At 32.3% G+C, this 15,404-nt stretch overlaps 2 protein-coding genes and 1 non-coding gene across 4 annotated transcripts; 2 read left to right on the forward strand and 1 right to left on the reverse strand.

The window, feature by feature from the left end:
• The first annotated feature begins 5,311 nt into the window (after positions 1–5,311).
• LOC146943245 (Pollen Ole e 1 allergen and extensin family protein) lies at positions 5,312–8,950 on the forward strand. Its single transcript, XM_085757331.1, has 3 exons — positions 5,312–5,603; positions 7,166–7,601; positions 8,317–8,950. Exons 1-3 carry the CDS (start codon positions 5,453–5,455, stop codon positions 8,666–8,668), a joined length of 939 nt encoding a protein of 312 aa, XP_085613457.1. The 5' UTR covers positions 5,312–5,452; the 3' UTR covers positions 8,669–8,950.
• On the reverse strand, positions 8,141–8,213 carry TRNAR-CCU (transfer RNA arginine (anticodon CCU)). Its single transcript has one exon. It is a non-coding gene; the product is annotated as a tRNA-Arg (tRNA).
• Positions 8,951–11,978: 3,028 nt separating the features above from the next.
• On the forward strand, positions 11,979–14,960 carry LOC146943247 (uncharacterized). 2 transcript variants are annotated; one of them, XM_085757332.1, is made up of 5 exons: positions 11,979–12,708; positions 13,159–13,583; positions 14,021–14,208; positions 14,557–14,617; positions 14,693–14,960. In XM_085757332.1, the coding sequence occupies exons 1-5, from the start codon at positions 12,063–12,065 to the stop codon at positions 14,741–14,743; spliced, it is 1,371 nt and encodes a 456-aa protein (XP_085613458.1). In that variant the 5' UTR covers positions 11,979–12,062; the 3' UTR covers positions 14,744–14,960. The 2 variants fall into 2 exon arrangements, with proteins under 2 accessions (XP_085613458.1, XP_085613459.1); XM_085757333.1 differs by having other exon boundaries at positions 14,048–14,208.
• Positions 14,961–15,404: the final 444 nt, after the last annotated feature.

The following is a 15,404-nucleotide window of genomic DNA, read 5'->3' on the forward strand; positions in this document are numbered from 1 at the left end:
TCTTTTCATGTTTAGAAATGTTTAAACAAACCTTGGGATCAAATTTGAGCATTGGGAAGTCAAAATTGGGATTTTGGGGTGAAAAATGGGTTTTTCCCATAACAGGACTGTCACAACTCGCCACAGCGAGCTGGAGGCGAGTTGGAAGCGAGCAGGAGGTGCTCCCTGTGGGCTTACTCGCCATGGCGAGTGATTTACTCGATGGGGCGAGCTGCACAGTGACAACATCCCCTGTTTCGCGTTCCTGTGTCTTTTTCACACGTTTCTGTTTTGAATTGGCCTTCGGTTTAAATATGAAAGTTTTAGATAATTTTGTTAGCTTTTCAGTGGCTTTGGTTTGATTTGAAAATGATTTTTGGTTTTTGAGTTATGATGAAAATACTCCAATGAGGTCTTAGTGAAATTTTACGAAAATTCCGCATAACTATTTCTAAGTCAACCCAAACCTTATGGATTGTTTCCAAGCTTCGAAACTTGAGTTTTATGAGTTCAATTAAGGTGTTTAATGGTACTTAAACTATGATGTGATGGATCTAAATTGTTTTGATTTGAAAATGGAAATTTCTTGAAAAATGATAAAGAGATACGAACTTCGTGATTTTCATGATTTCGTCGTATTTAGCCGGTGAAACGTAACCGTATGCCCTACTACACTTATATGTGGTCTAGAGGCATACTTAGTTGAGGCATTGGATCTTGTTTACTTGGTTTGGTTCAATTACTTCAATTATCTTGAAATTGTGGAATGAGAGACGAACTTTGTCGAAAATAATCTTTAAGACCAATTGCTTGGCAAATCTTTTGTGGATAGTTTGATATGATTATACGAGGATATGTGAGTGATTGTTAGGTGTTGAATATGATGTTTATCATAATGTGTTGTATTTTCTCCATTAAATGAATTGTGAGAAATGGTATGGAGTTGTTGAACTATATGATATAGTTGATGTTGATTAATGTCTATATGTTAATTGACGGTGATACTGTTGGTGAATGCATATATGTTAAACATATTTGATGTTGAGTAATGCATATATGTTAATTAAGATGATGATGATGTTGATGTTTGTTGATAATTATGATGATGATTATGTTAATGATAATGTGGTGATGACTCTTAATTGAATTATGACTTGATTAATTGTGTGGACGTAAATACTTGATAGTGCAATTGTTGTGGAAGTTGATCAATGTAAATGGAGGTGTACTTTTACATTGTTGTTGGTGGATATATATGTTGGAGTTTTTGCATTATTGGGTATTTGCTTGTATGTTCATGCATCATAGTCATATTGAGTCATATGAGAAATGTAAAAGGAGGTGTACTTTTACATAGTTGAATTATAAAAGGAGGTGTACTCTTACATATGATGTGCAGTTGGCATCATGGGGTGACGGCCTAGACGTTGTTGGTGACGGTACCGCATGCATCTAGAAGAGTCTAGAACATTGCATGCATTTGAATGGTTGATGAGTTGTGTCATAATTGAATATGTGACTTGGTGAATTTGTGTATTGGTGAAATTTGGTGAATGTTGTGATTGTGTGGATTGGTGTATATGTACATTGGTGGATTTTGTTGATGGTGGTGAATAATTGAACTATGTTCTAATTGCATGTCTCACTTGCTTGTACTTATACACTTGGTGAACCTATTTGATGATAGATACTTTGATAATAATGATGAAGTGAGAATTGTATATGTATATATGTATATATGATGTGGTGATTCTTGATAATGATGATTGTTTACTCATAACTTTGAAATGATGAATTGTACTTGTTGAGTTAAGAATGCTAGATGAGTAATGAGGTGAGAAATATTTTCATTGATTGATGTTGATAAATGATGAACTCTTGTCGATGACTTGATTAAAGATCAAATATGTCTGTTATGCTATGATAATAATGTGATAGCTTGAGGTACAAGTAATGGGGGATAATAACCACGTGATGCTAGTATTCTAGGAGGGATGGTTATGTATAAGTGATATGTATGAATTCTTGAATGCTTATGTTTTCATATGTTGGTTATGATTGATGTAAAGCTTACCCCTAGTGGTTTTGATCGCCTACCTGTCTGTATGGATGGGTAGACGCTGTGCAGGAGTAGTTCGCTTTTGGTGAGTGTTTGGATAACGGGAACTAATCTCCGTTATCGTTTTGGAGTCGTAGATTTAGACTCTGATTAGGTTGTCGGTGTCTTTATGCTGTTGTTGGATTTTGTTTTATTGCTGAGATTTACCCACTTTTCGGAATTTGGAGGATTTATATGATGATGTGTATTGATCATGGCATGTATATCTTTTTGGAGATGTATGATTTGTATCCGCTGCGACTGATGAGATATTTTTATACATGCTTGTTATTTTTGGTTTTTGTTGAGACGTAGCGTCTATTTCTTGAATATATGCTTTATTCGCGTGTTTTATCGCTTTAATAGAAATAGGGCGTTACACACACAGACTATGAGTTACTAGTATAAATGTTCATATTACTCAATTGCATTGCACTATTTCAAACAACCTCATAATACTCACAAGTGAAGAAGATATTAGAATGGGTTTCTTTCTCCATTTTATACAAAATGCAAAATTGGACGCATTGTATTTCACATTTACTCCCTCTGTCTCAGAATAATTGTCTCTTTTCCCATTTTTCTTTTTCTCAAATTAATTGTCATTTTAGAATATGATTGCAACATTTATTATTTTTTTTCCCATTATTATACCCTTATTTATTGAATTTCATCCAACTTAATTACTCCACTAACTACAATTAATAAGGGTGTTTCGGTAAATGATACTAATTTTACCATCAAAATCAACACAATTAATCATTTTCTTAATAATCGTGCATAAACCTTAAACGACTATTATTTAGAGACGGATGAAGTATTATGTTTGTCGCGGCAATCTACCATATATATGTAGCAAAGTACTCCCTCCGTCCCTATATGTAACCCCTATTTGTTTTTTTCACATTTCTTAAGAAAAGTTGTTAGTACAATTAATGTGTCTATTTTGTGTGTTAATATTACCTAATTGTCCTTTGTTTGTATGTGTATTAAATTTGACTTTTCATATTTCAAGGCAAGTTAGTAGTATTAATTAGGGGTATGTTTAGGAAAAAAATAATAAATGTATCTAGTAATTTAAAAAAGGATTTACATTTAGGAACAAAAATAAAGTTAAATAGGTGTTTAAATATAGGGACGGAGGGAGTAACAAACAAATATTTTGGGGAGTAGAGTTATTACATGGCATTTTTCTCCAACTAACTTTGACAAAATTGTCTTTTAAATCATTAAACATTCCCTTGATAGAGAAGTGAGTTTGCTCAAAAACATCACCATTGAAATTTGAAAAAGTCTTTGTTGCAGCAAAAACTTTTTTCACTATCCGTGAATCTACTTGCATGAGTTATTTAATTAGGTTATACAGCACAAAAACAAATCCATTAGCACCAAAAAATATAATTAATTATGGTTATATTTTTACCCAAAATAATACTCCCTCCGGTCCTATTTATTAGAAAAAGATGACTTTTTAGATTCATTAAATAATTGATGTATCTAGTCTAGAAATAGACCGAATACATCAATTATTCAATGAATCAAAAAAGTAAATTGTTTCTTATAAATAGGACTTGAGGAAGTAAATAAATAAATAAATAAATAAGTATGGTTTTGGTTATATTAAAAGAAATTAAAATCATAGCCTTTGGACTTTGACACCTCCATCACAAAATGTTCATATATCCTGTTTATTTTTTCTTTCTAGCTAACAGTACGCAACAAGTAGTGTGGAACTCAACTAATAAATGGGTTGCATTGAGTCATTGGCATGTCATGTGATGTGTGGTTGGAAAGCAGAAAATGTTTCAGCGTATTAAATGGACGCTTCTTCTTAAATCCGAACCGGATTCACTTCATAGAATTCAAAATGTTTTTCTCCCAGCATTAATGAATGAATTGCTCTCTCTCAACTCTACCTTTACGGCTATTAGTAATTCCTACTGCCACGGCACCACACCATCCGCTCAAGTTTTAGCGGCCACGTCTCCAACATTTCAGATATTCATAATTCATAACAAAGATTTATGTATGTCTTCATTTTTTACCATATGTCACTAGTCTCTTCACCTTCATTGAATTATGTTTTGTAACATTGTAAATTGTAATTCACTCAAATAATATACTAAACTAGTTGAATTGAACAAATAGATACAATTGGCCAAACTGCATAAACATAACCTGTTTCATTGTTTGTGATTTGTGTTTCTTTGTTCTTCTTTTACTAGTACTACTTGTTGTTCTTGTTAGTTTTTTTTCTTAAGGTTCTTTGAAAAAGTCAAATTAGGAAATTAATTTTTTAAAAAGTCAAATATTTCAATTTCCAATACATTAAATATGGAGTATATATTTTTATATAAAAATTATCATTTAATATCCTTAAAGAATGTTCTGGAACACTCGTTAACATTTCTCTTCTCTTAATTAGTTTTCCTTAGTGTAGGTCGAACCTTAAGTAGGCTTTATGATTTTATTGATTTGTTAAAAAGAAATTACGACATATTTTTTGTGAATGGAGTTCTCAATTGCATTGAAACTAAAAGTGTTTTAAATTTATTGAAGTGGCTTGTAATTTTAAAATAACTAAATTTAGGCTATATTGAACTTCTAATAAAATAAAGTATCAATTAATTATATATATATATATATATATATATATTAAACGATAAATTTATGAATTTGTTATCCAATACAAAACGATAAAATTTATAAAGATAATAATATATTCCTTCCGCTCTAAAAAAAATCACATTTACCAAAAGATCAACTCAAAATAAATGTTATTTTAATTAACAAATTTTTTTTAAGGGAACATAATATTAATTACTATTTTTAATCATTTTTCGGAGGAACTATTTTTAATCATATTTTATCGATTAATAATGTGTATATTATTTGCTTGACAGCCCTCACTTTAGAAATATTGGATGAACATATAAGAGAAAGTTATGCCTCTACAAATTTTAGCACCATAAATAAAACTTCTACTCTCAATCTCATGATGCCCGGTAAAGTCGAGGGGCCTTCAAAACAAATACTAGTAATATACATCAATGTTTAGTATGTGTATTATTTTCAAAGTCATTATATTTCACTTTTCATTTATAAGAATGGTAATATACATCAATGTTTTTTTTTTCTTTTTTAAAATATTAATGTGAATTTGATTTGATGTTTTAATTTTATTCCCACATGAGCAAGAGCATTTAAAGCGGCAGTTGAGAGTTAGGAGTGTGCATCTATTTGGGGCGCATTCGCTCTTTTAATTCACTTTTGCATTCAACTAGTACTAGTATTTATTGAAGTGCTCATTCATCACATTATTGTCACACTGCCCATTTCTCATTGCATTTGCCAACTGGACTTCTTCTAACATTCATGGAGTTGCCGGAGAAGCTTTTGTTTGCAACATTTTTAATTCTTTCAGTGGCCATTGATGGAACAGAGGCAGATACTATGCTCACCGGCACTGTCATTTGTGATCAATGCAAAGACGGGCAGAGATCTCTTTTCGATTATCCTGTTAATGGTGAGATCTAACTCTTTCAACATCATTTTTGTTTTATACTCATATATATGATATCATATACTCCATCTATTAGTACCGTACATTTTGTCATTCAACTCATTTTAGTTAAACGTTCCAAAAACATAATAACCATTTTAGTTTTTCTCCTGCATTGATAGATAGGACTGTAACTGTTTATGGTTTGGCTCAGGGAGGAAAACCGAACCAAATTGAACCTCTATCATAGTTTGGTATGGTAAAGCTGAACTTAACCGTTAATAGTTCTTGCCATTTGCCAAACCGGTCAATCGCAAGAGTTTTGTGTTTTCGAACCAAAAAGAAAAAAAAACTAAAAGTTGAATCAAATCGAATATTATTACTGATAAAAAAACAAAAAATCAAACTACACGAATGACCCGTAAGATAGTTCATAAACTCAACCAACCTGGTTGAGTTCGTGAAATGCTTGCTAATTACTACAATTTATGGAAAGGAAACATGAAAAGTGGGAAAGGAAACATGAAAAGTGAGTCCATTATGAGTTTTTATTTGAAATAGGAAAATGTTAACCTGTATTTTTAAGGCACAAGTTAATCAAAAGTAGAAATATTTAGTTGTAATCAATGCATTTGAATTTAATATTTTACTTTTTATTAATTAAATGCACAAAATTTAAGAGGATGTTTCTATTTTTGGGTTGCTTAACATGTGCCTTTAGGGCATAAGTTAGCATAACTCTTTGAAATAAGCAAAATAAGCATTGGGTGGTTAAATATATGTTTTTAATTGTGACATGGATTGAGTTAGTCCACTTAACAAATAGTACAATTTAAGAACCAAAAGTCAGTTCTATATTACTCCCTCCGTTCCTTTTTAACTGTCACATTTGCTAAAAAAATTTGTTCCTAAATAAGTGTCACTTTAAGAGTTTAAGAGTGTAATATGTCAATTATACCCTTAACCTCTCAATTACTAAATCTGCCACATTAATTGCATGAAGAAAAAGAGAGCAAATTATGTAGTGAAAAAGAGAGCTTTTGGGCTTCCAATGCTTTTGTCAAAAAAGTGAGCCATGCGTTTGGAGTACCAAGGAAAAGTTACACTAAAGATATAAGGGTAGAAAAGGAAAAAGAGAGCTAAATATGCTATGCCTTGGTTGTAGCAAAATGTGCAAAAGCGACACATATAAAGGAACAGAGGGAGTAGTAATTAGGAGTATAGTATATTCTTATATTTTTTTTATCAAAAAGAAGTTCAACAGTTGGAGATGCTATAAATAACTTTACTAACCGTAAAAGAAAAAAAAAACCTTTGTTGTTGTTGTTGTGTATCATGAGATAGACTAATACTTTTTCGCCTGGTCACATGTTGTGACTTTGTAAGGTAAAAGTGCAAGATTTTCCCCCTCTCCTGTTTTAGTTAGGGTGGCCTTTGTTTTGTCTTAGCTGAAATTTTTCATTGCCTCTAGTTGGGACAGTTGGGCAGCTGGTTATGTTCAATAAATACAATTAATTTGGTCACAATCTATATATTAATGCCATACATACCTATGTCATAGATTTTATTGACCAAATTTAATGCAGGTGCAAAAGTAACTCTGTCATGTAGTGACAACAATGGGCAACTAACAATGTCAAGAGAAGAAACAACAAATTGGTTTGGAAGCTATACAATGAGGTTTGATGGAGCACCAGACTTAGGTGGTTGTTCTGCACATGTCTCGGGAAATAATAATGGACAAGGAGGACCAATGAGTTGTGGTGAAGGTGCTGGTCCTGCTCAAAATCCAAGACTCATGTTTAGGATGTTTGACATGGAGATGTATGCTGTGGATCCACTCCTTGCTCAGCCGGCTCAACCTATGCAATACTGCTCAACATCTTCCAACCCATCCCCACCACCACCAACATTGGCACCACCCATTTCTTCTCCTCCTCCACATTTCAACCTACCCCCAATGCCACAACTTCCACCATTACCACCAATGATTTTTCCAGAAGCTTCAGCATGTCCATCACAGTAAGTTTATCACTGTTAAACTTTCATATTACCATTAATGATAATAAGATTTCATTACAGTTTTAGTTATACTATTTTCACTAAGAGTCGGCCCAACACATTAGGAGGTCTAGGGCGAGTTTAAACATGAGACATTAGTTTAAAGTTTTTAACAATATTTTTGTAAAATTACTAAAAGAAATGGTATAAATGTTTTAAGTTTATTATATTCTTCAATTGATAATAAAGTCAGTTAATTTAATCTTTGTTAAGACAATATTATGTTTTGAAAATAGTAGAATATGGTGATCTATGGGTACTACACGGGTGGCGAACAAATGAAAACAGAGGACAACAAATATAATCAAGCCTAAAAATACATTTTTTGAGTAAACCAAATAATAATAAGTTTAAAGACTTTGGTAAAAATTTGAGTTTAAAAGGCTAGGTACCAAAAAAAATTAGTTGAAAATAATACATAATGAATACTTATATGACTGTGTAAAAAAGTCTAACACCGTTCAGGCAGTGGTTTTGTTTTAACAAAAAGAAAAGAAACACGCGCCAGATAGGGGTCGAACCTACGACCTTCTGCTTAGGAAACAGACGCTCTATCCACTGAGCTACAAGCGCTTGTTGTAAATTTTTATTATAACCGGATATTTATTCATCTTTCATGAACAAGTTTGTTTATTAATGCAAGTATGTTAACTTTGTAAAGTATTTGATTTGATAGGAAGTGGACAATGCCAGAATATGAATGCTATTGGAGGGGTGTGAACAGAGACACAAAAGTAGCTGTAGCTTTTGGAATGGTTGCAGCAAGGAAATATGGTACAGACATGACATTGTGGTATGGCCTGAAAGGGAGAGGAGATCCTTACAGGACTCTTTTGAGAGAAGGGATCACTGCACTTCTTAACTCATATAATAGCATCCAATTCTCTTACCATCCACTTGGTGTAGTCACACACATGAATTATGCTTTGATGGGCTCAACTAGGGATGTCCTCGTTACTGCTTATCATTTCATGAGGGCTAATTCTGGTGCTGGAAATGTTTCTTGCAAATTCACTTCTTGCAATTAATTTTAATAATTTATTATATTTACCCTTTTCCTAGTATGTTTGGGAAATGATTATTTTTAACAAGTTTATCTAGAAAAAAATGTTGACGCACTGTAAAATAATCTAACCCAAACATACATGCTAGAATGTTAATTTAAAGATATTCTTCTATAACTTTTTTATGTATTCTATAAATGAAAATTTGGTGTTGTATATATGGTTTTGAATATGCAACAACCCAGACAATTGAGACATGTTAGTCCCATTTTCATAATCATACACAATTAAATCATTTTACTTAAAGTATTTGAATTCAATTTTTTAATCAAATACATTAATTATTTTATTATATTAGCATTTTTTATTTATATTTAAGACTGGAGTAATAATTTAATTAGCAATTCGAGTGCGAGGCTGATTCTTTTAGCATCAGCGAACTGGATATATTTATAACCACAAACAAAAAATAAATATATAGCACTAGTCCCCTAAAAAAGATAACAATTGTAAAATGCGAAAAATCAATCCATCCATGGCATAACAAAGGAAGGTAAAAAAAAAAACTGATGCATTTCTTCCCTCTTTGGCTCTTTTTTTGAGTGTCAGTTTTTCATGAATAAAAAAGATTACGAGGATTTATTTATATAGCAATCTTTGTGTTTTTTTTTAATATATATATATATATATATATATAGGAAATGTTTGTTATTAGCTCAGCCCTACTTTTATTTACAATTGTTTTATCTTTTGACATAGACATTTCCATCCATCCCATCCCATTAGGGCTTTGTAATTGTACTACCTATTGAGCTTCGTTTTGATTGAAAAATTGTCATGAATGACATGATGTATGCTTTTTTGGATGGAAATTGTACATGAAAAGTCGGATTAGTCTACAATTTTTTTAGAGGAGTGTTATATTGACAACCAAAAACTTACAACCTTTTTCACACCGTAGCTCTCAACCGAAATAATTAAGCCTGACACGCAAATCAACACAAATTAAAATAATTAAAAAAATATATTTGTATAGCAACCCGTAGAAACAGACGGTGTAGACAACCCTCTTTTTGGTGATTTTTTTTTTCCGACCCTGTTTCCTAAAAAAATTTCAAAGTTAACCCCCTATGAGAAAAAAATACAGAAATGACCCACTTTCTATTTTTTGTGGTTTCTTTTTTTGTCGTTTTCTGTCAGTCCCGCCATTTCAAACTGCGGTAATGAGCCGTCTCCTGACACATGTCACGTGGTGACAAGCTGCTGCAGGTTTTGTCTTTTTTTTTTTTTGGTACCGCCATTTCAAATGGCGGGAATGAATATTTATATTTTTTTTCGTTTTTTTAATTTTTTGGCCATTATTTGTTTATTTAAAGCTTTGGTCAAAGTTAATGGGTGGAGGTGTCATGAATTGGTTGTATGGTGGAGGTGTATTTGACCACATATTATTTGTGTTTTAAATAAACAAATAATGGCCAAAAAATTAAAAAAACGAAAAAAAATATAAATATTCATTCCCGCCATTTGAAATGGCGGTACCAAAAAAAATTAAAAAAAAAAAGACAAAACCTGCAGCAGCCTGTCACGACGTGACATGTGTCAGGAGACGGCTCATTCCCGCCGTTTGAAATGGCGGGACTGGCAGAAAACGACAAAAAAAACCACAAAAAATAGAAAGTGGGTCATTTCTGTATTTTTTTCTCATAGGGGGTCAACTTTGAAATTTTTTTGGGAAACAGGGTCGGAAAAAAAAATTCCTTTTTGGTTGTTCATATAACATTTGCCAATTTTTTAATGAGTAATGATATTTTGACATCCATTTGATGACAACTTTGTTGACAACCTTGTGTTTTCTCACTTCTTATTGGTCAAAAACAATGGAGTGAGAAAAAGGAAGAGAGAGGATAACAACATCATGTGAGTATGAGAGAGAAAGTTGTCCAAAAGTTGTCAAAAAGTGGTTGTCAAAATATCATTTATCTTTTTTAATACCTTCGTGAGTTTCCTAAGGTGTTGATGGGATGTAAAATTTTCTAAAAAATTTATGTATTTAATGTGTTAAAAATTGAAGTATTTAATTTAAATATTTTAGAAAAATTCATCTTTGGAATAATAAATTATTTAAATATGTAAATTTATCATTTTTTAATCATCCTAAGGTAGAAATAATACCTTTTATATATAACTTGTGGTCCGATACGACCTCTTAAGCTTTCATTTTTTTTAAACAATGTAACTTGTGGTCTGGTATGATCTCTCCAGCTTTCATTCTTAAGGTAGAAATATATAATCAAATTTGTTAAAAGTAACTCAAGTCAATTTTTTTAGTCTTCGTTTAAGCACTATTTTCCATAACTTCATGGTATGATTAAAAGTTTAATTTCCCGATAATCTGCACAATTTTGATATCTCGGTTGTTTTTATACACCAAAATTGATTTGACCTCATAGTTTTGTCAAAAAGTCTAATTTCCCTTTAATTTGCACAATTTCGTTGTTACCTATTATATTTTAAAAAATAATTGCAAACTAATCATTATCAATGTTTAAAAACAGCTAATTGGTCCTTTTAAATTTCCAAAAATTGCAAATTGATCCATATAAATTATCCTAAAATTGCAAATTAATCTCAAGAAATTATCATTAAATTACAAACTAGCTCTAATAAATTTTCGAAATTTGTAGGTTGGTCAGTTAAATTTTAAGAGTGGATTATTTAATTACTCCATCCAAAAAATAATACAAATAAATAGAGTTGAATTGAAACGTTTGAAATGCGTAGAAAATGAGTGTTATAAACGTTTTAATTCTAAAAGTCTATCTAATATCCACTCTTTCATTATATGAAATTCATGTAGTTCACACATTTAAAAGTGACAAGGAGTGTTATAGACACTTTATTTCTAAAAGTCTATCTCACATCTACATTTTTGTTGGATGAAATTCATTTGCATCACACGTTTAAAAATAATGAGAGTCATATGAATTTCATCTAATAAAAAAGTGAATGTAATAGATTGTGTTAAAAAAAACATTTCTAGCATTTCTATCACATAAAATTTGATAGCTCCACCTAAACACAATCTAAAAGCATATTTGATTGAACCAATTAGAAAAAAATGAAAGTGTTTCAACTCATTTTTAATTTATTTTTGAAAAATATCGCAGGCCACAGACCACATGATAAAACAATATATAGAAAGACATCTCATAACTTGTTTTATCATATGGTCTGTGGTCTGAATGAATATTAATTATAAAAATGGTCTGAATAAATGTAATTATAAAAAAATAATTTTATTATATAGTATCTCTGTATTTGAAAATTGAAACCGTGCAGCTTTAAAAAAGCAGTGAGTCTCTCCAAATTCTTCCAATCGATCCAGCAGCGTTAGAAGAGAAGAGAAAGGAATTTGAAAATGGAAAGGTTAGGGTGGTGTTTGGAATTCGTTCTTGGACATTCTTCAACAAGTATAGAGAGTGAGCATATTAAGGAAATCTTGAAACTAAGCTCCTCAGTCACCGAAATCGATAATCGGAAGATGAAAATGCTTCTGTTGGAAGGCCTTGAAGATGAGTTGTTGTCCAAAGCATCTATCGATGAATGGATGCTTGAACTTCTCGAGGTATTCGAAAAACTACTTCTAATTGATTGGGACCCTTCTTCAAACCCTAATCCACCTATTAGCGATGCCATGAAATCTGCTTATGTCTACATTGCTGTGGAATGTACCGTTAGGTACCTTGAAGCAGCAGGTGCAGGTGGTATATCTAACCCTAAACACTACCTCCAAGCAGTTGACAGAATATGGAACCGTAGGTTTCAAAACCTGGAGGGAAGAAGTTATTTGCTAACTCCAAAATTGAGATTCTGGAAAAGCCGAATCGATGCTTCCCTTTTCAACTCACGATACATGCTCAAACTTGCTTCATTGTCTGATACCAGAAGGAAAGCCATTCAAGAGGTTCAACTTTTTTTGGAGGATGCTCGGAATAACCTTGTAGGCCCTTCCTTTCTTCACTCTGTTGCTGCTCCTTCTGCTGCTCAAAATCAATCCCATAATGGTTGGTTATTTCTTTTCCCCTTTTTTCTGTTGTTGTTTGTTATATTACCGCTTTATATCTCTCTCTCATACACTAGTTACTTCTTATCGAACCATGTCTGACACCGACACAATGTTGACTTGACACATGTAATTACAATCAATTATGTCATTTTCTCAAATTATTATCCGTATATGTGCTTGTGCTTCATAGGTAGTAGTTAATTGACTTTTTAAGAAGAGTAAATAATTGCAATTAAGTGAGTGAGAGCCTTATATACTTTGGGAGAGAGAATTTCATTGCAAAATGCATAGGGTCTCCATGAATCATTCATTGGTTAGGACTGACAAATCTAAATCATTGATTTTCATTCCTCCCTGAATCCCCATTCACGCTTTCCGAGTTATGAAAAATACCTGTTTGCTTTTTAGAACTTTTAATCACATTTTGTTTTTCTTCTTCTCATATTAGAGTCTCCGATGGAACTCGACAAAGACAATGGAAGGCTTAAAGGCAAGGCTTCTACTACTGTTGTTGTTGTTGAGGTAATGGCTACATCAACCAGCTGTAGCAAAATTGACTCTTTGCCAGTTAACGAGGCCCAAAAGAACGGGGATTCACTTAAATGCAATTCTGTGGAGTTCAAAACATTTGCGAACGATCCTGTGCCCAATTCTATTTGTATGCCAGACATTGTAAGGTCTGATGTGGCAATTGAAGACACAAATCAGGAGCCACAAATGGAAAACCAGAGTAAAGATGCAAATGTACCCAACCCACATGCTTGCCTAAATGTTAACAATGATGAGGCCAATCTTACGAAGGCAACTTCCCATCAAAGTGATGTTCATCATCCTAGCTTGATGAAACCAAATAGTTCTGCTCGTACTCACGAGGTAAATGTGTTTTGTAATTTTTTGTATTTCTGGTTGATTCCTTTTTGGGGAATTAGTCACTTTCGTCCCTGAATGGGAAACGATTCGTCAATTTAGTCCCTAAATGCAGATAAATTGCAAAATAGTCCCTGAATGTAGACTTTGTTAGTCAATTTAGTCCCTGAATGCAGACTCCGTTAGTCAATTTAGTCCCTGAATGTAGACTTCGTTAGTCACTTTAGTCCCTGAAATTGACCATGCAGGGACTGTTTTGCATATTATCTGCATTCAGGGACTAAATTGACGAATCGTTCCCCATTCAGGGACTAAAGTGACTAATTTCCCATTCCTTTTTACTCTAAAAACACTAGTTTGTTGAAACAAAATATCTCATGAACAACCATGCTTGTAATTTTTTGTTCTTCCGATGCCTTGATTTTATTGCTTATTTTATGTAGTGGGATGATTCGATCGATGGATTGCAGGCAGGAACATCAAGGGGCACAAGTAGAATTCGTTTGCGTAGTCCAGAGAGGAAGAAGCTTTCTCCGTTGAAGGAGTATGAACCAAAAAATATTACGAAAAGGAGAAAGAAAAAAAAATGGAGTCAATGGGAAGAGGATAATCTAAGGACCGGAATTAAACTGTATGTACTTGTTTTAACCAATCAAGTTACTATAATATTTTGTTCTGTATTTCATTGATACAATGTTTTTTCGTTTTTGGTCAGTTCCTCATCTCCTTTTGCTTTTACCTTTACTTTGTCATACATTTTTTAAATATTTGATAGTGTGTGAAATTCTGATATTTTTAGTGTCTATGCATAAGAGAATATGTTTCATCTCTCAACAGTCACATATCTCACCATTTTACTATTCAAATTATTTTACCCTAACTATTTATGCTTCAATTGAGAATATAGATAGAATTAAATTCACTTTCACTACAAATTCATATTCTCATTTATCTTTCTTTTTCTTTTTTCTTTTTTCAGAATTGGAGAAGGAAACTGGAAATCAATTCTTCGTTCTTATGAATTTGACGAAAGAACTGAAGTAAGTCTAGTAAAGGTATTGGTATTTTCTTTATTCTGCTTATGCTTCTAACGTGAACCAAATTTTGTTTATCAGGTTGATTTGAAAGACAAGTGGAGAAATTTGAAGCGGTCTGGATGCCAATGAAAAATTTATGCATGTATTCCTTCTTTTTTTTTTTTACTGATCAGTTCATGCCAAACAGAAGGGCTGTATATATTAACAGAGTTCAAATGATGAACTCAAATTGAGATAGTATTACTTTTTGAATTTGGAAGGTATGTTCAGGTGTATTTTGTATATGTCCCTAGAATTTTACTTCACAATCATGAAAGGAAGTCCAGTAGTGTCTGATATTGCGTTAGCAGGGAGTATTCCAAGTAACTTTTGTTTTAAAGGAGCAAACTAGTTTTAGCTCCCTCAAGATGTATCTAACTTATTTTAGGTGCACTTATATCATTATCCTTGATAAAGCAGCGAGCCATTACAGTTTGTCCTTAACTTATTATGTTTGTACCTGAAAGGTTGAAAGACACCACAGGAAAAGTTTTGAACAGAAAGATGATTTTTAGGTCACTTGAACAACATACCTATCAATCTTAATCTACATGTTTTGATGTGCCAAGCATACATAAGATCCTTCATTACTTGTAAATTAAAATTTTAGAAACTTCGATTTTCCTTAAACTTTGGAATTGAATACTAGACATTAACACATGATAAAAGCGTCCTTACCAAAATCATTCATATTAAGATGGATTGATCACAGAGAACGTAAATGTTAAAAATTCAACTTCAGCAAGGATCA

Source organism: Medicago sativa, chromosome 3 (genome assembly GCF_051527215.1).
Source record: "Medicago sativa cultivar Bolivia chromosome 3, Bolivia_mono, whole genome shotgun sequence".
NCBI lineage: Eukaryota > Viridiplantae > Streptophyta > Magnoliopsida > Fabales > Fabaceae > Medicago > Medicago sativa.